Here is a 19,653-nt window from a genome sequence, read left to right on the forward strand (position 1 = left end):
AAAACAATTCTACTTCATTCTTCTCTGATTTTTCTTAACTTTAAAGAAATGTAAAACAATAATTTATATTCACTTGTAACAACAATGTTTTTAGGTCTTACTTTTAAGAACAATAATTTTCCTCTCCCTCTGCCTGCATATTAAGCTCTTATTTTACTGCTCCATGATGCTTTGGGACTTTTTGTATTTCTGCATTTCATTGTAGGCTTTTGTAGATCCCTTTTAGACATATAAGAGTATAGCTGGATGTTAAATTGGGGCTCTTCCTGACTCAATTTCAACTCTTGCATATTATGATTGGTACCTGGATATCAAAGTGAGAGTAACAGTTGCCCCACCAATACACAGAATTTACAAAAAGAATGAAGATAAGCCCCTCTCTCCATTACTCTTAGGCACTTAAGCTGGAGCAAGGACACAAAATGGGGCTAGAGTTGGGAGAAGTTAAGATTATGGTAACAGTTATAAACAGAAAGCTGTGGCTATGCTGTGAGTCCTCCCCAACTCCTGCTTCAGGAGGTACTTTCTAACAGTAAGCCTGGTAGGAGGACTTCAGGGAGCCCCTTAAAGAGCTTTGAAATATATTTCTTGCAAGTGGGAGATACAAAGAACTGGTGCCTGACTCCCACCTAAGGAAGCTAAAGCTGACAGTGAGCTAGTATCAGATGTAACCAAGGAAATCCACTGGGAAGAGAAAGGCCAATTCCTAGGTAGTAGGGATAAGAGACTCTTGCTGCATTGAGATGAGCTTGTACCCACTGAGTTTCTAGGGGCAAAACATGGGTGCAAGTTTCCTGTAGATAGATGTGGGACTCACAGGAGAATCAGAACTAGTGGGGAGACTCTTCCAGGGTCCAAAGTGACCCCTGAAATAGAGATGTATCTATTCAGTCAGGGAAATTGTATGTGCCAAGGCATTAGTTATAACTTCTACTTGAAAGTACTCCTCAGATCCCTCACCCATAAGTCAAACAGGATTTTGCTTCTCCCCTAGTAAAAAATGTCCTCGCACTCCCACCAATGTAATTGCTTCTTTGATATTAAATACACAACAGCAGGAACTTCATTTCCAAGATGCACAGACATACTCCATTTAACTATGTTCTACCAAATGCACGAGACTGCATCACTTTTCAATTAACTGCCTTCTTCAGAAGCAGATGACATACTACATGCTAGTCTACATACTACATGCTACATACATACGTGAGCTCTGACGGGGCAAAATGGAAGGTAAAAATTCATGTGAGAAGATGGGTAATGGCTTTGATGGTGTGAGCCGGTGTGGTGGAGTTGAGGAGATGTGTGGAAGTCAGATAGTGAAACTGACTAACTCGGCAGAAACTGGGACACTAGAACCAAAAGCTGGTTGTGTCCAGCTCCCTTGCACTGCCACTTGCCAAACTGTGTTCAGACGGGCAGAGATTTCTCCGATGAAGCCTCATGAGCTCTAAGTCACTAACCCTAGTCTGATAACCCACGGATAAGTCAGCTGCAGTCCACTTACCAATATACATTTTCTTCTATTAAAATGTAAACACTTGTTTGAGGAAATACGGAAACAGAGGATATACATTGACAACAAAACTGAAATTTCAACACCAGGGAAATTCAAAGATCATCTGTGAGTAGCTGTCTCTCTGCCTGCAGCTATAGAGGTCTCTCCTGGCCCTGAGAAACCTCCCTCAGGTGGGGCTTTTGCAGGGAGTATGAGGGTTGCATTGCCTGCCTTGATTGTCCCAGGAATGAGGCAAGAGCAGAGAGAAGTCATTAAGAAGGAGAGTTTTCCAAACAGTGGTGCGAATGGGCTTTCCAAAAATAAAAGCCCTGATCTGTAGCACTTCCCCGTTCCCATGAGCAGAACAGTCTGACCGTGGCTAACTTCAGGGCTGGCTGTATTTAATAATCAGACTGCAAAATTTCTGAAAATTTAACACTCAGCTCTCCCAAACTAGTGTTAGCCCACTGCAGCCCACCGCAGCTTATAACTCAATGACAGTCAATACCACCCAGTTTCCATAAATATCTATGATAGAATTTTAATTTCCTGAGAAAATATACAAATGCAAGAGGAAAAAGGCATCAAAGTCTCTGGCCCTACAGCGCTCAGCAGATACATTTTTAAGGAGCTTACAAAGAAACATGTTGACCTCAGGCTTAGCCGCCCCCAAGCAATTTTTTTGTTGCACACAATACACATATGTTTAAATTAGCTGTATATGTAATAGTATTAATGAACATAATGTAACTCTTTACAGATATCCATAAATAGTTTAAATTGGTTTATCATGCAATCAAGTTACATACTTTTTAACCCATAAGCACTTACTTAAATTAACATTGTCCGAAATTTTAGCAAGCTGTCATTGAATTGAGTGCTATTCATCATATTTAGAAGTTAACACACAAAAAGACAGGCTTTTCAATGACAGGAAGGAGATTTGGTCAGAATAAGCCCTGAGTAACACTCTTGTACTCCCTGCTCCAGGCAGGGAAAGATAGAGAATTTTTCAGAGAAAAGAAAGATCTGTTGTAGCCTCCCTCTACCCACCTTGGGCTAACAGGAACTACACCTCCTGCAAATGGAATCTAGTAAACTCTAAAGACTATAATATGACAGCAGAAATACCAGCTGTAAGGCTGTGACAGTGTGATAAGAAGCCATTGACCCCGATAGTCATTAGTTCTATGGCTGAGGCAAGTTACCTATCTGTGTTTCATCTGCCTCCATAGTCTCATTGTTAAAATGGTTCCAAAAAATACCTGCCCCACTAACTTCATAAAGTTGCCATATGATATCTGAAAGCCCTTTGCAGACTGTGGAGAGACAGCTAAAAATAGGAAATCATTACATGACAGAATATGGAACTGGTAATGCCTGTTTCTGGGGTTGAAAAGCCTGTGATTACTATGATTACTCTTTCTTCACCACATAGCAGTCACAGACACATACAAACAGCAAGTCCTCCTGAAGCCCTGTGTGAAGGGTCAGAATGACTTCCATCAACTGGTTTTATTAAGCACCCTGCATCCTGAGTACGATGAAACCCAGGGAAATTCCCAAATGATGCTCACTCCATTCCACACCAGCTGTTTTCTAGAATATTCCCCACCTTCTAGCACCTTCAAATCTAAAGGGGGTATTGTTGGCATATCAGTGGCTGCCCTCCCAGCCTGACTACATTTTATTAGGAAGCCCTTGGAACACATGACTATGAGAAAAATGAAGTGAAGTCACCCAAGGATATAAGAACAAGGCCAGGCTACTGCCCTGGGGTTTTGTTTTGTTTTGTTTTTTGTTTTGCATACCAGATAAGGCTTCCATAGGGATAAGATTTCATTTTTCTGCTCAAGGATTCAAGAATTAAACAACGACTGTTGAGGGGCTTCTGTCCTCTAGCACCCATATTCATTTTCTGATGGCTTTGTAAAGTATCTTTGCTGACCCACTGTCAGGGCTAGCCAAATGTCTTTGGCCTTTCTTCTGAGTCTCTTTCAATAAGTATGAGAGATGAGAATTCACATGCAGAGGGGTTCTGTTTGTGTTGATCTGTGTACCCAAACCAAGTTCAGACATTGAAAATCTGCCTGCTCCAACCGACCCACGAGCTCTCTGCATTTGCTGAATTGGATGAGGAGACCAAATCCAGTTTCTAGGAGATGAATTTGGGATTTGCTAACAATAAGATCCCCAAGTATGTATGATTTTTTAGGACTTGATGGTCAGAGTTGAATAACAAGCCTATCACATCGCCAGCATGCAATTCATAAGTCCCTCCTATATTTTGGATTGTAGATTTGTTTGTTAGAACTTGTATGATGTCTTTGTTTTTACGTAGCTGCACCTCAAAAGGAGCTGGTTCTTTGTAGGTTGTATTGGGAGCCACTTGGCCATAAATTAAATATAAGCCATTCTGAAGTATCTTCAGCTTCCAGTCAGCTGTCTCATTGACACAGGGAGGCTTAGGAGATGTCATCTGCCATTTTGAAGGTATTGGTCCTTTAAGAAATTTACAAGTGAGAAAAAAAATGGAAAGCATAGTTATTTAATTATTTCATCCTTTCTGATTATAATTCTTTGCCACTTAACAAGTTGTTTCTGTACCTGGTCTGTACTAGTTCCCTCCAACCACTATTTTAATATTTTAAGTATCTATCTACTCTTTGTTTTAGAGAAATGGCAAATCCTGAGTGTATCTCTCTCTTGGGGAGCTCTAAAGAAATGGATTTGGAATAGAAAAATGGGTTAAGTTTTAAGTGGCCCTGCATCTCTTGTCAATCAATTTGTGAAAGGAAACAAGAAAAGGGAGAGAGGAATCACACAACAGGTTTGTGATAACCAAAGTTGGTGGTCCAGGATGCAAATTCATGCTTTTTTATGTAAATACTATTTACTATGTATCACTTTATCAATGAGATGTTTCTCATCTATCTATATGAATAGTGCTCTCCTGTCCCTCTCTCCCTTTACTCTGCTTTAGTTTTCTTCATAGAAGGTGTCACCTCTAGCATATTACAAATTGTTTATTGTCTATCTTATAACCACTTGGATATAAACATAAACTTTGAGGAAGTGTACTTCTCCATTTTCTTCATTGCTATATCTTCAGCACCTTAGAGTTCCTGGTACCTAGTATGTGTTCAATTAATATCTCTTGATTGAATGATACATCCGTGTTCCTGAATTAGGTGTACCATGTCTAAATTATGGGTTTTCTCATCAGTTTATAGAAATGTATTGTTCAAGTTCCACTTAGGATACCATTATCCAAATCCTTCAAAAATAGCTACTGGTAAATTCATGAGTTAATAAATGCAAATTATTTGACTGTTTAAATACAAGTATCCTGAAATTTGTCACAGTGGTATAAACTGTATAGGAAAACAGGAGTTGCAATTAACTCTAGAAATGTTCTGCTCCCTGCTGAAAATCTGTGTTTGGCCTGTGAATGATCCAAAATGTATTTATTTTCAATTTTGTATGTATTCTAAGAAATACCCTAAGGCTCAGTGTAACTGTAAACTTCAGTGTGCTTTCTAAGCAAATACTAGGTCACTATAAGGGAAAGTAACTCAGAAGCTGAAGAGAGAGGAACAGAGAAGAGAAAATGACCATTCCCCTGTCTCTCATTCCTCCTTTATACACTTGGAAACAGAAAAATGACACCCCCCACACACTCTCCTGGACATGAGCAATATGTGACATGTGAAAGTACTTCATGTTTGTTGGAGGGAAGAAATCTGCAGCAATCTGAAACTTGTGCTTACTAAAATACAGAAATCAAAGTAAATCCTTGGATCTCAAATTCCCTGGCCTATAAGAATGATGTGCATTTTTGCCCAAAAATGTGAGCTTGTATGTGAGCTTCATCAGTGCAGGGGCTTATCTGCCTGTTTTGCCTCCAAAGCTCAGCTCCTAGACAACTGCTTGACACATGATAAGCAGTTAGAATAGTAGTTGAAAATGAATAAAATAGAATACAAGCTTCCTTGACAACAATGGAGATTGTCTTCTTGCATCAAATACTAAGAAAAGAAGGCATGCAAGGCAGGTCACTCACCAAACTTAGCTCCACAGGGCTCGTTGGCAACCTGCAGGGGAAGAAAGAGAGGAATTGGTCAGGATGATGACAGTGTCATGACTCTCGTGGCTGATCTACTGAGAGCTCAGATTCCTGGAGCAATCTTCTCTTCCCTAGCCATATAAAAATCCCTGCCCTCCGCCTTATCTTGGCTGTCTCGGCTTCTCTTTGCAAATGGCTGGCTCCATCTTTACCCTCCATTGCCTGCTACCCTTTTGGGTCTTCTAGGCACAAGTTATGGTCTCATTCCATCCTCCTATCCCCTACAAACAAGAGAACTATTTGATCTGAACCACTCCTCCTCCTCAACTGTAGAAAATTTTTATAAATAGTACTTTCCACACCCCAGGACAGCACAAGGTAACCCATTGTGCAGTGAGAATAAAATAATAGAATTTATATCTGTGTTTATTTTTATTTTTTAAAACACATTGAACTTTAGAAATATTTACAACTCAGATTGATAAGGCCACTCTTATTTAATATCAAGACAATTGTGTCATATACAGTAACTGGGATATACTTAGGAGACCTCGGTTTCAATCTTCTGTAATGAACAGCAGTTTACAGGCTACAAGGAGCTGTCAGTGTGGTTAATTTTATAAATACACATATTTAAATTCTAAAGTCTGTAACATACTTAGTAGTAAGATAAGATATAATCACAAACATTTTTGTACTATGTAAAGCTGATTGGTTTTCCTGTGGCAAAGTGTGTAAGAGACTTTTTGAACTTAAGGATATTGCACATTTTCTTTTATAGTGTTTTTCTGGCTGCTAGGAATCAATTAAAGGGAGGCAAGGACAAAAGCAGTGAGACCAGCTAGCAGATCTCTATAAGCATCCAGGCAGGAAAGCATGCAGCCTCTGACCAAGGTACTAGCATTGGAGATGGCGATGAATGGTTGGAGTTCCTGACATCGATACAGGATGAGAAAATGAGAAGAGACCAAGACGACTCCAAGATTTTGGTCATGAGTAAACAGAAAGACTTAGGAGGACTAAACTGGGGAGAAAGAATAATGCATTCATTTTTGGATATGACAGGTTTGTGATGCTTATTAGATATGAAGGTTCAAGTATCAGGTAGGCAGATGGGTCTAATGATGGAAGGTAAGGCACTCTGATGATATGAATTTAAGAGTCTTCAGCTTCTGTGTGATGCTCAAGACCTGAAACTGTTAGAGATCAAGTCTGTGTAGTTAGAGAGGAGTACTGGGACTCTGCAATATTTAGAGGTCAGGGAATGAGTAAGAATCAGCAAAGGAGACCAAGAAGGACAGGCCAGTGAGTCAGAAAGGAAACCTGGAGAGTGGGATGTTTGGAAACCAAGAGGAGAAAGTGCTGCAAGGAGGAGTGGTCAGCTGTGCCAGGTGTCGCCACTGCATCAAGAAGAGGACAGAGAATTGACCAAAGGGTTGACCAGCACGGTGGTCAGGGGGTTCTTCACAAAAATAGTTCTGTGATGTGATGAGGGCAGAAGCTTCATTAGAATGGCTCTAAGGGAAAATGGGAAAAGAGAAATTGGAGTTTTGCTGTGAAGGAGAACAGAAAAATTGAGTGGAGCCTGGATGGGGATGAGAGGTCAAAGAGGTTTTTGTTTGTTTTCATTTTTGTTTTAATGTGAGAGAAATGACAACATAGTTATCTGTTGCAATTTGATAGGAACATTCCAGTAAAGTGGGAAGAGGTAATACGTAAGAGCTAAGGGATAACTGTTGGAGCAACGTCCTTGAGTAAGAGGGATAGAAACTAGTTCACTTGTGGCCTTAGACGGGTGCATGAACAACGTATACTTAGTTACAAGAGGGAAACAGTGTGTATGGACAGAACTGCAGGTGATGAGGTAGATAAGATGCAGAGCTTTGAAACTCCTTTCCCACTTTTTATTTTCTCACAGAAGCTGGAGGAGGGTTATTACGTGAGAGTGAGAACAGGGAAGAGACACTGAATGTTTAAAGTCAAAAGAATGAAAGAGTTCAATAGAGGAGAGCAAATGAACTGTGCAAATGAAGACTGTTTACAAAGCACCACTGAAGTCCCACTTGAAGTTAGTGGCCATGAATTTAAAGTGAGACCTTTCAACAAGGTCTTGTGTTTTCCTCAGCTACAGTCAACTGTGAAAGACACAAGGGAACTGGATTTCATCAGTGTGGGGTACTTTCCAGGACTGAGGTTTCAATAATAGAATATCATGAAGAGAGGGAGAAGCAAGTGGTTGGGCTACTGCAAGGTAAAGATTGATTATTAATCATGGAATTTAAGTTGTGTGAGGAAGAAAAGAAAGGCATGAATGGAGTGAAGAATACCATCTTAATTTAAAAAAAAACATTTTGTACCATTGAATGATGGATTGAAAATTGAGTGTCGTACTATGGTAGTAAAGATGCATTCTCCCATTTTAATCTATATTTCTTTGTGAAGCAGTTTTTCAGTTATGACAGTCAAAACCATGAAGAAAGGTAAATTAATTTAGAATGTAATCTTCAAATCACTAACTTCAAATGTAACCTTCAAAGTGTTAAACTAAGATTAATAAGAGAAACACACTCATCAAATTACTCTATTAAATATTTCAATTATGTTAGAAGTGTTTACATTGTATATACTGTTTATATTATATATTACATATAATACAATATTTTGGTAAACGCAAAATGGTTTTGCACTGTGAATAAACTATGTGAAGCATATTACTTGGTTCATTCTTATAAATTTCTACTATGTGTATTTTTTAATATGCATAGTATTAGTACTGGTATACAACTTACAATAAATTAGCATATATATTACAAGTATACTCAAAAAAATTTTTTTGATAGGGAGGTATAATCAAAAATGTTTGGCAGTGACTATTCTTGGAGATAAATCGTTGGATTCCAGCCATTGTTTTTGCTCTTGCAAATGATTTCAACCTCATTTTGGGGTTTCTTAGATGTCGAAATTCAATTTAGTTTAACCCATGATAGGTATGTGACAGGCACTACCTTCAATTCAATTTTCTCACTTATAAAAAGGAGGGAGATAATAGCACCTAGCTTATTGAGGTTGTTTATGGCTTTCAGTGAGATAATTCTTATGAAGGACTTAGCCCAGATATTCTGTCTGGTCTTGCTCATTAAATATTAGCCTGTTTCATAGAGATGCTGATTATAATAAAAAATTGAACCACACTGAACTAGCATTGTAGGCAAGAGAAGCAACTGTAGTTTACGGTCCTTGCTACTTAAGAAGTTTGTACTCTTTCTAAAAAAACATTATGCACATGAAGTAATTGGGGTAACAATCTAAACGAGCACCAAAATACATGCTGTAGATAGCACCTGTGCTATGTGCTCTCATGCTAGAGTATGCAGAGACCTAAAGACACAATCTAATTAACTGCTAGGAACAGAGATCCTGGATACTGCACTGTAGGCTGCTTTCATGTCTATTTAGAGCCACAGAAACCACCATTGTGATACTCTCGATTGCAAAGGAAAATGGTTTAACCGCAAAAATAATCTATTTGGCAGCAAGTAGATAGTCTTTGGTTGAGGAAGAGTAGTAAATAAGCAAGGAATATCCATTTCGTTAAAAGTCTTTTAAAAAGTGTCTTCATTCTAATGGCATTAATAATAATGGTGCAAATAGCAATCACTACAATCTACAATGAGCCTCCTATGTACTATCACGTTAATCCTTACTGCAACCCTAGGAGATAAGAATTAGCATGTTCATTGGCAGATGAGGAAATGATTGTAAGAGAAATTAAATAACTGGCCCAAGAAATTAAGTAACTTATCATGTAGCTGATAAGAGGCCAGACTGAGATGCCAGCAAAAGCCTGTCTGACTCAAATGTCTCACCCTACCACTCAGTGGGGCAGTTTCTATTTATAATTTTGGTGACACTTGGAAAGACTAAACATCCACTGATAAAGAAGCACTTGGGATTTTAGTTTAGCTTAGTTCATTGTTGCATAGAAGAATCAGTTGCTCTTATAAACCCATTTTGATTTATGCCCAGATTCACACAGTTGGGTTCAAATAGCCAAACTTATCCTTCTCCAAGCCACCCCTAATCAAATCATCATCTGGAAACAATCTGCTCTGCTTTTAAGTACAAGTACATCTTTCAGAAGTATCCTCCATTTCACTGAAGCAGAGAAATGAATTATCCTTCATGTCATTGTTTCTTCTGAACATTTGGTTTCTTACAATTTCCATGAGGTTTTTTTCAGAGGGGCTACACCAAACTCCTTGGACTCAGAGCCAATCTTTTCAGTTGAATGTCTTCTGAAAGAAGGGGGAGGAAAATACTGTTCTGCCAGGGAAATTTCAGTTGGCCTAGAAGGAGTCAATTTCCCTAACACTTTTTGAATGGGTGCCTAGAGAAGCTGGAAAGTGGGATTTTGTGTATAATAACTAGAATGGAGACCAAAATAATATGAACGACAATGTTCGTGAGCATTGTGAGGAGGTGGAAGTGGCCACTTCATGATGATTCAGCACTGCTGGCCACTCTGCCTCCTTTCCAAAGAGACTAATTTGCGGCCAGTAATGAAAAGGAAGTGCAAGCCAGCGGCAAATGGGCTAATGACCTGTCCCTTAGGAAATAGGTTTCCATGGCATCCTATCAATACGATATCCAGAAAACCATTAAAACTTTTCCAAATTTGGAACAAACTGTGGGCCATTTCTTTAGAGGCAGAAACTTTCATTGAGAAGCTTCATGTTACATAGGAAAGAGAATCCAGCATCAGAGCCCAAACTCATGGAATCGGTCAAGTTCAGTTCTGGCAAGAGGTGCGCCCTAGTTGCCTCTGGCATCATTAGACCCCTTCTTTCCCTTTTCAGAAACCTCTGTGTGCTTTGGGAAAAGCATTTCCCTCCTCTGCTGGGCATGGTTCCCCAGTCACATGCAGGAACAGGGGACACCTATTACATGCCCTGTGTCTTTCAGGCTCATCTGATTAATAAGACTAGAGGTGTTTTTAGAAGTAAAAAGCACTTCCAAGTGGAGGCTATTGCTATTCTCACCCTTCCCCTTCTTCAGAAATCTGAGCACAGAATTCCTGACAGCTCTTTTCTTTAGCCTCAAAGTTTCACTGCTCCAGAATGTTCAGACTTCTGCTTGATACATTCCTTGAGAGATTGGAGATGTGATTAGAAGTGCCTCTGTTGCACAGCTTTGCATATAGTTATGGAATACAAAATAATGGGTTACTCTGTAAAAACCTGGCTGCACTAGCCCTAACTAAATTACTTCCTCCTTCATCTTTTCTCAATTGCTTTCAAACATCTTAAGTAGTGGAACCCCCATCTTCGCTAGCCAATCCCCTTAGAAATGATGCTGTAGTTACTCCTTTCTTATCACAGGTCTTTCTTAGTTGACTGTATACCACCCTATTCTCCCCAAAGCTCAGAATCTTCAAATGTACCCAGAAATTGGCTAAATCATAAATTAAATAGAGCATTTTTTATGTTTCTTTTTGGTCAGTGCTATGTAGGCACCAGTCAAAAAACTTTTAGAAGAACCTAATGTATCTCTATTCCCTTCCCTAGGTCCACATCTTGGACTGGAGCTCAATGGGAAGTTCCTGATAAACATCAGAGCTTCCTAAATAGGAATGGGTATCCTCCTTCCTTCATGAAGCCTTCCTTAACCATTCCAGCCCAAAGTCCTTTCCCCATCCCCATTTTGTACTTCTAAAGCGTGTATGTTCTATAGTACCCTTGGGTAAATTGGGAATCACTGTATTATATAGCAAAAGGGACATTGTAATGAACAAATGTGTTCTTCTACTATCATTTTTCAGATGAAGAAACTGAGAAAGATCAAGCATCTTTCTCAAATTCGTACAGCTAGTTATTGGGAGACCTAGAACCGAATCCGTGTCTTCTTATTCCTACTTGTATGCCATTTCTCTCCTCAAAGATACACTAAACACCTGTCACGTACCTTATTCTCTCCCATTATCTTTCTATGTCTGTTCCCTCAATTAGACTGCAACTTGCATCCTATTCCTTGAGGGAAAACATAATTTCACACCTATTTGTTTCACCAAGAGGGTTTAGCAGAGTTCCAGAAAGGGAGAAATTACTCCACATGCATCTGTCAGCCGACTGATTTAATTATTACTCTCCATCTATCCATCTCAGTTCTGCAGCCAACACTTAGAATTTTTTAATGCTTTTCATTTAAAAACACTTTTAATAGTTCAGATAAACCTCAAATACCATATGCCATGACAAAATTGGAATTATATCTACATTATTAGTACACACACATCTCTTATATTCAACTAGCTCTAACAATACTGAGTGACAATGACAAAAGAAAAAAGGGTTATAATAAAGAGCAAACTTAGGTACTATGTCTCCTTACCTTGAATGGGAGAAAAGTAACGATTAGCGTACTGAAGGAGCAAAGCAATAATAGCAAAATGACTATTGTCAAGTAGAGGAGCCATTGATTCCAGGATGGTCTCTGTGTTTCTTGAGGACGTGAATGGCTTAAAGGCATATCTTCCATGTGGTTCAAACTCATCCTCTGCAGGAATGAGAGCTGTGGAAAGCAGAAATTCACAAGTGATGGGCAAATGATGCAACTAGTCAGTTTTGTAGTATGGTACAGTAGTGGGTGTAAGAGGCGGGGTTTTCCTTCTGATTCTGTGTGTTGGAAAATGATACTTCTAGGCTAACTGCTGACTCTCATTTGGCAGCAGACCAAATGCACTGAGAGGAGTGGAAGGCTAGGAGCCAATACAAACACAGAGGATAAAAAAACCAATATAAGTTAAGAGGGAAAAAAAAAAGTATTTTCTGAAGCAAGAGGAAGTACACTGCTGCACAGCATTACAAATTATTTCCAGATCAGAAGATTCCTTTTTATAAGAAGAAATAAAGTTCAAGGTTAAGCCTTATGATACTCCAAGAATCATGATTTATGAGGCAGAGGACTGGGGAGCTAGGGAGGCTAGGATGCATAGTTTGGAAAAAATAAGGAGGTTTCATCAATTTCTAGGATATAAAATTTGTTCATTTGGAAAGAGTCTGTAGGAAACACTTAAAGTATTACTAGAATTTAGTTTTTTAAAAATATACAAATACCACAGGCTCAGTTCTCTCATATCTCACCATTTAAATACCCTGAAAATCAATGCTGACATCAAATAGAAATAAAATTACCATACAAACAATATTTTCTTACACCTTGCCCATCAGTCTGAACTTATGCTCTATTCTAAAATTGCTGAGTTTTCTTCTTGGCACCAAAACTGCTGATTTACTACAAAATTGAGGAAGTCCCCAGCTTCTATGTACCACAGTCTTTCCATCTGTTAAATGGGATACCGACTCTTTTACAGAATGCCAGCATCTTGTGCTGGAAAGAACACAATACTTCCAACCAGAAAAGACCTGAGAGGAAAGCCTCAGGTACCACCCAGCCCTTACCTGCTCAGGCACCTTTAGCATATCACTACTTCTCTGTTTTCTTAAGTGTGAAGGACAAAATTTCTACTTCATAAGGCTTTTTTGAGGATGAAATAAATATGAAAGATTTGGCTCATAAGAGATATTCCACAAGTCTTTATTTTTCCTCTACCCTTCTTAAAGATGCTGTAAAGACAGATTCAATTATAAAACCTTTTTTTCTTATTGAAGTATAGTTAATATACACTATTATTTGGTTTCTAGTATATCACAACATAGTGATCTGACAGCTATCTACATTATTAAATGCTCACCCTCCTTCCCCCAAAAAGACTGAATCAATTATAAAATCCTAGAAAAGGATTACTGTTTTTAAATGTTTACCACGGGGTGTAAGTCAGCTGAAGTTCATTTAAATAAAAGGAGGTAAAAAGAAACTGTTTTGAAGAAATTTTTTTTAATGTAAGAATCAAATTTTTTTTTCATTAGACAAAAAACCTAGAGATTTAACACCCTCATTTATGAAAAAGGCAGCTAAGAATAAATAATAAAGGTTTAGGGGTGGGTCACAGCACTACTGCCTGGGTAATGGTGGAGTAGGAACCTAATCCCAGGAATATTGTTTGGTAACCCAGCCATCTTCTCTGAATACCACACTATTTGCAGTGATATTTCACACTGCAGTGTCAAACTTTAACATGGCTCTAATTTCCCTTAATCAATAAACTCTCTCTGAAAAAAAAGAATCATGGACTCACACACAAATAGAAATACAAATAGGTTTTCAGTGCAGCAATGTTTCTCTGTTTCTGTGGCTCTGTTATAGAAACTGTGATGCAGGGGTGTATATATTATATATTATGTATATATAATTGTATATATATATATGTATATATAATTGTATATTATATATTGTGTTTTTATATACTGACCTAGAAGAAGAGGATGCATTGTACCTATAACTCTTACACCATATCATATCTATAATCCATATGCACTAGAGCAGAATTTAAAGTTGGCCAATGAAAACTTAGACTGTTTCTTTTTTGCTTCTCTGATCTGTTCCTTCTCCTACCTCCTCTCTAAAATTTCAATGGAACTGCCTCTGCTTACTCCTTCAGTAAACATTATTCAAATGAGGAATGGTTCCAAATAAGATCCAGGTCCTCCTCCTTCTGCCCTTTACCACAATTAGGTTCTGTTATAGCCTGATTAATTATTTCACCCTTATGAAATTATCTTAAGAAAGATGACCTGCTTAGCTCAAGAAACATACATTCTAGGGCTTCTTTACGCAAACAGTGTTCAGAAATGAAGAAACCTCAGTTGGGACAAGTGACAGTAGAGAAGACTTTGAAATCCCATTTGTACCTCTTTGGTGTAAGCTATCAGAATTGACATATCGGATGTGACTTTCAGTGTTCGACAAGAGATAAATAAGCACCAAACCCAAGTCTTCGTGTTTATGACCTGTTAACTCATTCAGATACATGGAGTGTGATTTTTTCCAATTAAGTCCAACTAGCAAATCCATGTTGACCATTTACTATCAGCCCACTACTGTACTAAGAGCTCTGGGAGACAGAAAAATGTCAAAGCTGTTGAGGAACTTGCCAGCCAGCTAGATTAAAATCTTACCCACAGAGAGAGACAGGTGCCCAACTGTATGCTAGAGGACAGAGCCCCAGAGAGTAGCAAGATCTAGATCAGCTAACATAATTGAGAAGACAGACTGGAAAGACATTGTTTGAGAAGGGAAAGGAGGGAGTTCTTTCTTGAGGGAGGGGTAAAATGAGGAATGAATATTTAGAGGTGTAAACATCTGTAAATATTAGAATATTTAAAAAGAATTCAATATGAACAATGACAAAGCACCAAACTTTTGAATGGATCTATTAGTTTTCATTCAAGAGCTGCCAAATGAGGAATTTCAGAAAAACTTCATTCTGTATTTTTCAGATTTTAAAAAGTATGCAAGGTATGCTTGATTAAGCAATTTCAAGTGTATTCATGGTTGTTCTGAATTCAGAATGAATTTGATATCTAGAAACTTGGCTGTAGTTCAGTTATTAATTAAATTAGACTAAAATAAATTAAGCACCTATTATGTACCTTCTCTGTGCATAACTACATTTGGACATCAAGCAGCCCATGTTGTCTCCATATATAAAAATGAAGAAACTGACATTCGAGTGGATGAATCATTTGCTTATTCTGGTAGAACAGAGATTGAATTCCCATCTGTTCAACTCCAAAATTCATATTTTTCTACCTCTCAATGTTGAAATATGTCAAGTGGATGCTGTGTGGAGTAAACAGTGTAGGATGTATGTTAAAATCTGCCAGAGAGTATTAGATGACCATCAGATTCCTCCAAAATCCTATATTCCTCAGGTCTGCTTTCCCACTGTATTCCCCTTATACACTATTTACCATGACTTATCCTTTTGATGGCATATGGGGTAGCATATTCAGTCAGAAATATTGAATATATCAGGACTCCATAGGAATATTACATATCTGATTCTGCCTACTCAGGATTATCAGAGTATTCACGGTTGTAACAAATAAGGCCCATTGGCTTGAAGTTATGTAGATAAATGATTATAGATGATGATAGATTGATCGATCGATTGATCGATAGATAATGATAATAATGATGATGACAGACAGACATGATACATAAACAGGGTTTTAAACTCTGAATTTTATGAAGGCAACAATAATATGTTTGTTATGATTAATAAACACCTATGTTGTAAGGAGAATTATGTACAGCTCATTATACATAAAAAGATATATATGTTCATCTATACATATATGTACATATTTACATGTTATATGTATAATATATCCTAAAAGTATATTGAGACTCCTAATCTCAATCTCCAGATCATTGTCTCTAAGAAATTAATAATAACCCTAAACAGGGCAGTCTAGGAAATACAGTTAAAACTTAATCAATGCAGGGATTAGGGGTGCCAATCCCCTGTGCAGCCAGAAACCTGAGTATAACTTTTGACTCCACAAAATCTTAAATACTGATAATCTGTTGGTGAGAAGCTGTATTAATAACATAAATACATATTTTGCATGATATATAGTATTCTTATAATAAAATAAGCTGGAGGAAAATATTTTTTTTAATTGTTGCAAATCTACAAAATATTTTCCAACATATTTATTGAAAATAATCCACATAAAAATGGATCCGTGCAATTTAAATCCATGTTGTTCAAGGGTCAGCTATAGTTTGAATTCAAATTGATTTTCTTCCATGACCTGGGGACCCTTTTCTTCACACCAAATTGTCTTTGTTTCGTGCTTTCTGTTTACACAAATCCACATTTTTAGAGCCCTTACAAATTGTTGGTTGGTTGTCTATGTTTTGCTGGGTCAAGTACAGCCTTTAAGTAACCTGTCTGTTGGCCAGTTTCCACAGAAGCCCTCCAGTGCTAGTATCCTGCCTCAGCAGGAGTCTTGGAGAAAGGCTGGGTGGGTTGTAGGTCTGTCTATCAAGCTTGAGTTCTCTATGTGAATGGCTTGCTATTGTCTGTGTGTGTGTGTGTGTGTGTGTGTGTGTGTGTGTGTGTGTGTGTCTCGTCTCTAACCTAACCAGCATTGTGTCAGTATCCTGGCCATGGGAAGAACATCTTAAATAGCTTTTGATGGGAATATTTACTTGCTGCTTGGAATCTGGACTGAAAATAGATTTTCCACTATGTAGTATGATATGGCACTTCCTATTTAAAACCATCACCCTAAAGCCATAATGAATGGGCATTGTCGTTAAATCATATCTTGCCCAATATCACAGATTATCAGAGAATGTGTATTTCACCTCACCACCTAACTGAAATCAGAAGATCTTAACAGTCCTGAAACTAAGCATCCCTCAAATCTCCTGGACTTTCTTGGGCAGCCTTAGGAGAGGGGTATGGCAGAGGTATTTTCCCTTCACTCTTGTGCATGGTCTCCTCGTTTGGTAGGCTTTTTCACACCAGCTCAGCCCCGGAGAATGATGAGCACACTCACTGCACTCGGCACCCAGCCATCACATGTGTTCACTCAGAAACCTATGAGACACTTTCTCTTCTGGTTTTCCATTTTTGCACTGGCCTTCAACCATTCAATTTAGATATTCTGGCTCATGGCTAGTTTGCTGGTTTTGCCACGGGGAACCTACAGGAATAAAGAAAGGTTTTGGCTTTTTGATATACAATGATTCCAAAATACAACCAAAGGATACATGATTCTCCTGTTCATTTAGAAAACATTATTGAATGCCTTCTGCACACCAAGTACAATGTTTGGAACTTGAATACTGATAGACAGGGGCCACCCCTATCTTTAAACATTTAATTGCTTTTCGATTGATTTTGTTTGGTTTTTATAGGTAGCTAGGGAAAGAGACAAAATAAACAAGGCCATACATACAGGGAGAAGTATGTAGTAGGATGAGAACCAAATACCTGACTCCCTCAGAGTAAGGGGTAGTTTTATAAAGGAGATAATGTCTAGGCTGAGATATGTGTTTGAAGAGACGTTAGTCAGATAAAAAAAAAACCTCATAATATCCCATTCCCCTAAGCAAATCAATTACTATTCAGTAAATTATTAATATATAATACATACATGTTATATATTAATAATTTACTGAATAGCATAATATGTAAACATATTCTATACATGATACATATGGTATAATGTGTAAATGTATATTTCATGTGTGTATAAGCATATGTGTGGTGTGAGTGTGTAGATTTAGTTCTCAGCACTTTACCTGAAGATGGAGAATTCAGGAGTAAGGCACGGTCTCTAATCTTAAGGAATTCGCTCTTGTAATCGCTGATTCTTTCATATTTGATCTTTCCAAACTTTCATTGAAAATATGTTTTGATTTCAAGATACATGTCACTTATCTTTTTTGTACGATTTTATGTAACTTCCCCAGAGTTACCAGTCAAGTCAATTCAGGTGAGAATTGGCAAAGGCTCTAGAGTTGTTCAGGCCGAGGTACTCGTCCGTTCGGTCTAATGAGTAGGCGTTAATACAGTACAACATCCCACTATAAAGAGGAAACCTCAGGCTGGAATGCCAGTGGCAAAAAAACAATGAATCACAGAAAACACTGGAATGCTGCTTGATGAAGTGGGGCCAACTGAAGGTAGCAGTTCCCACTTGCTAAATAAAGAGCCAACAACCGTAGGAGTTAAGTACAAAATTATGCTAAGGTCAGGCCTAAATTATTTCAAGGTTTTTGAAGGAAGCCTAAAGGAAGTCTCCTCCCCACACTTACACAGCCTCTTGCATCCTCTCCTAGTTCCTCATCCTGTGAATTCGTAGATCAGTTCAGGCACCAACCAGCCTCTGCAGTTTCAACACCACTGAGTGCTGATTTTGAATGTCGACTATTAAAAAATAAAAAAGAAGATAGAAAATTATAGAGTAAAAACAAGGAAACAAATATGTATTAAAAGCCTGTTCTCTTTCAGGCACTGCGTTTAAAAACTTCAAGTTTCACATGCATTATTTGTTTTATTTAATCTTCACAACATGACAGAATTGCCTTTACCAGTCTATTTAACAGCTGAAAAAATGGAGGTTAAAAGCTGTTTAACAATTTAACCAAAGTCATAAAACTACAAAATTAAAAACCACATCTGTTCAACTGTAAAACCTATTCTTTCCATTCTGCCTTGCTATATAAATAAGTACCTAAACTTGTTTTGGTAGGGGTAGGATTATTTTACAATGTCGATCATCCTATGTGTCCCATTTTTGAATAACATGTACTATTGTATCTTTTGAAGGAAGAATTTTTACTAAATAAAGCTATCTTTTTTAAACAGGTGTACTTTTTTCCTTGTCTTCAATTTCACATTCTTCCTTTTATTCTTCCTCAATCTCAATGTGACTCAGGTTTCCAGATGGAGCCAGAATTGAAATCAAATTTTAAATTGAGATAAATATATTATTGCATTGGAAATATCAAAACTATTTCCAGCCATAAAATTCCCCCATGGTGTTCAATTTTTCTTAGCAGCAAATGATGCCTGCTGAGAAAAAGAAGCCTTTAAACTCCAATATTGCATATATAGCAGGCACCTATTTTAAATCTTGTTCTTCATGTTAATTTAAGAATGAGATAGTAAATAGGAAATGATATAAATAGTAAAATTTGTCAGCAAACATAGAGGTAAAAGGAATATTGATTAAAAGAGACATTTAGAGCCAAGTAGATTGTGGGTGAACTGTGGTAGGTTTTAGTGTAAAAGAAAACAGAAAGGTCCCATAAGATTGACAGGGGAGGAGATGGAGAGTAACTGTGGTAAAGATGACAGATGATTTCACCAACCATTAGAATCATTCATGAATTTGCTGAAAGCTCAAAGACCTTTGTGAAGATTCTGTCAGTAGTAACAATATTGACAGCAAGTACCTACATTTACTGAGCACCTTCTCTTGTTTAAGTAGGAGTTGATCAGCCCATAATAAGGATTTGACTGTGCTGATTTGAAGTCAACCAATATTTAAGGTTCAGAGCAGGAAACATGGAAATCACCATTAATTGTATTTATTTGAACACGAAAGCATGTGGTTTACCAGTGAACAGAGGGACAAGAGAACTAAATGGCATGGACTTCCAAAGT

At 37.8% G+C, this 19,653-nt stretch overlaps 2 protein-coding genes across 23 annotated transcripts in view; one reads left to right on the forward strand and one right to left on the reverse strand.

The window, feature by feature from the left end:
* LOC118971592 (uncharacterized) overlaps positions 1-19,653 on the forward strand; it is a 411,068-nt gene that overhangs the window by 283,501 nt on the left and 107,914 nt on the right. For 3 of the 22 annotated variants that reach the window (XR_012122786.1, XR_012122781.1, XM_073216766.1), the window contains one exon: positions 7,483-8,275. The exons of the other annotated variants lie outside the window; for them this stretch is intronic. The gene's annotated coding sequence lies outside the window, so the exon portion shown is untranslated. Of the gene's footprint in view, positions 1-7,482; positions 8,276-19,653 lie in introns of those variants that run through there. 22 annotated transcript variants of the gene reach the window in all.
* On the reverse strand, positions 413-16,515 carry TNFSF18 (TNF superfamily member 18). Its single transcript, XM_017640493.3, has 3 exons — positions 11,952-16,515; positions 5,562-5,592; positions 413-4,000 (listed from the first exon to the last, which is right to left on the reverse strand). The coding sequence occupies exons 1-3, from the start codon at positions 12,111-12,113 to the stop codon at positions 3,654-3,656; spliced, it is 540 nt and encodes a 179-aa protein (XP_017495982.1). The 5' UTR covers positions 12,114-16,515; the 3' UTR covers positions 413-3,653.

This window comes from Manis javanica, chromosome 11 (assembly GCF_040802235.1).
Source record: "Manis javanica isolate MJ-LG chromosome 11, MJ_LKY, whole genome shotgun sequence".
Classification (NCBI taxonomy): domain Eukaryota; kingdom Metazoa; phylum Chordata; class Mammalia; order Pholidota; family Manidae; genus Manis; species Manis javanica.

Excerpts from the sequence above, each read along its gene's own strand:
- TNFSF18 (XM_017640493.3), bottom strand. The coding sequence starts at position 12,113 with ATGAGTTTGAACCACATGGAAGATATGCCTTTAAGCCATTCACGTCCT. Across the intron at positions 5,593-11,951 it reads TTACTTTTCTCCCATTCAAG|GTTGCCAACGAGCCCTGTGG; the intron begins GTAAGGAGACAT and ends CTTCCCCTGCAG. Across the intron at positions 4,001-5,561 it reads GCCCTGTGGAGCTAAGTTTG|GACCAATACCTTCAAAATGG; the intron begins GTGAGTGACCTG and ends AATTTCTTAAAG.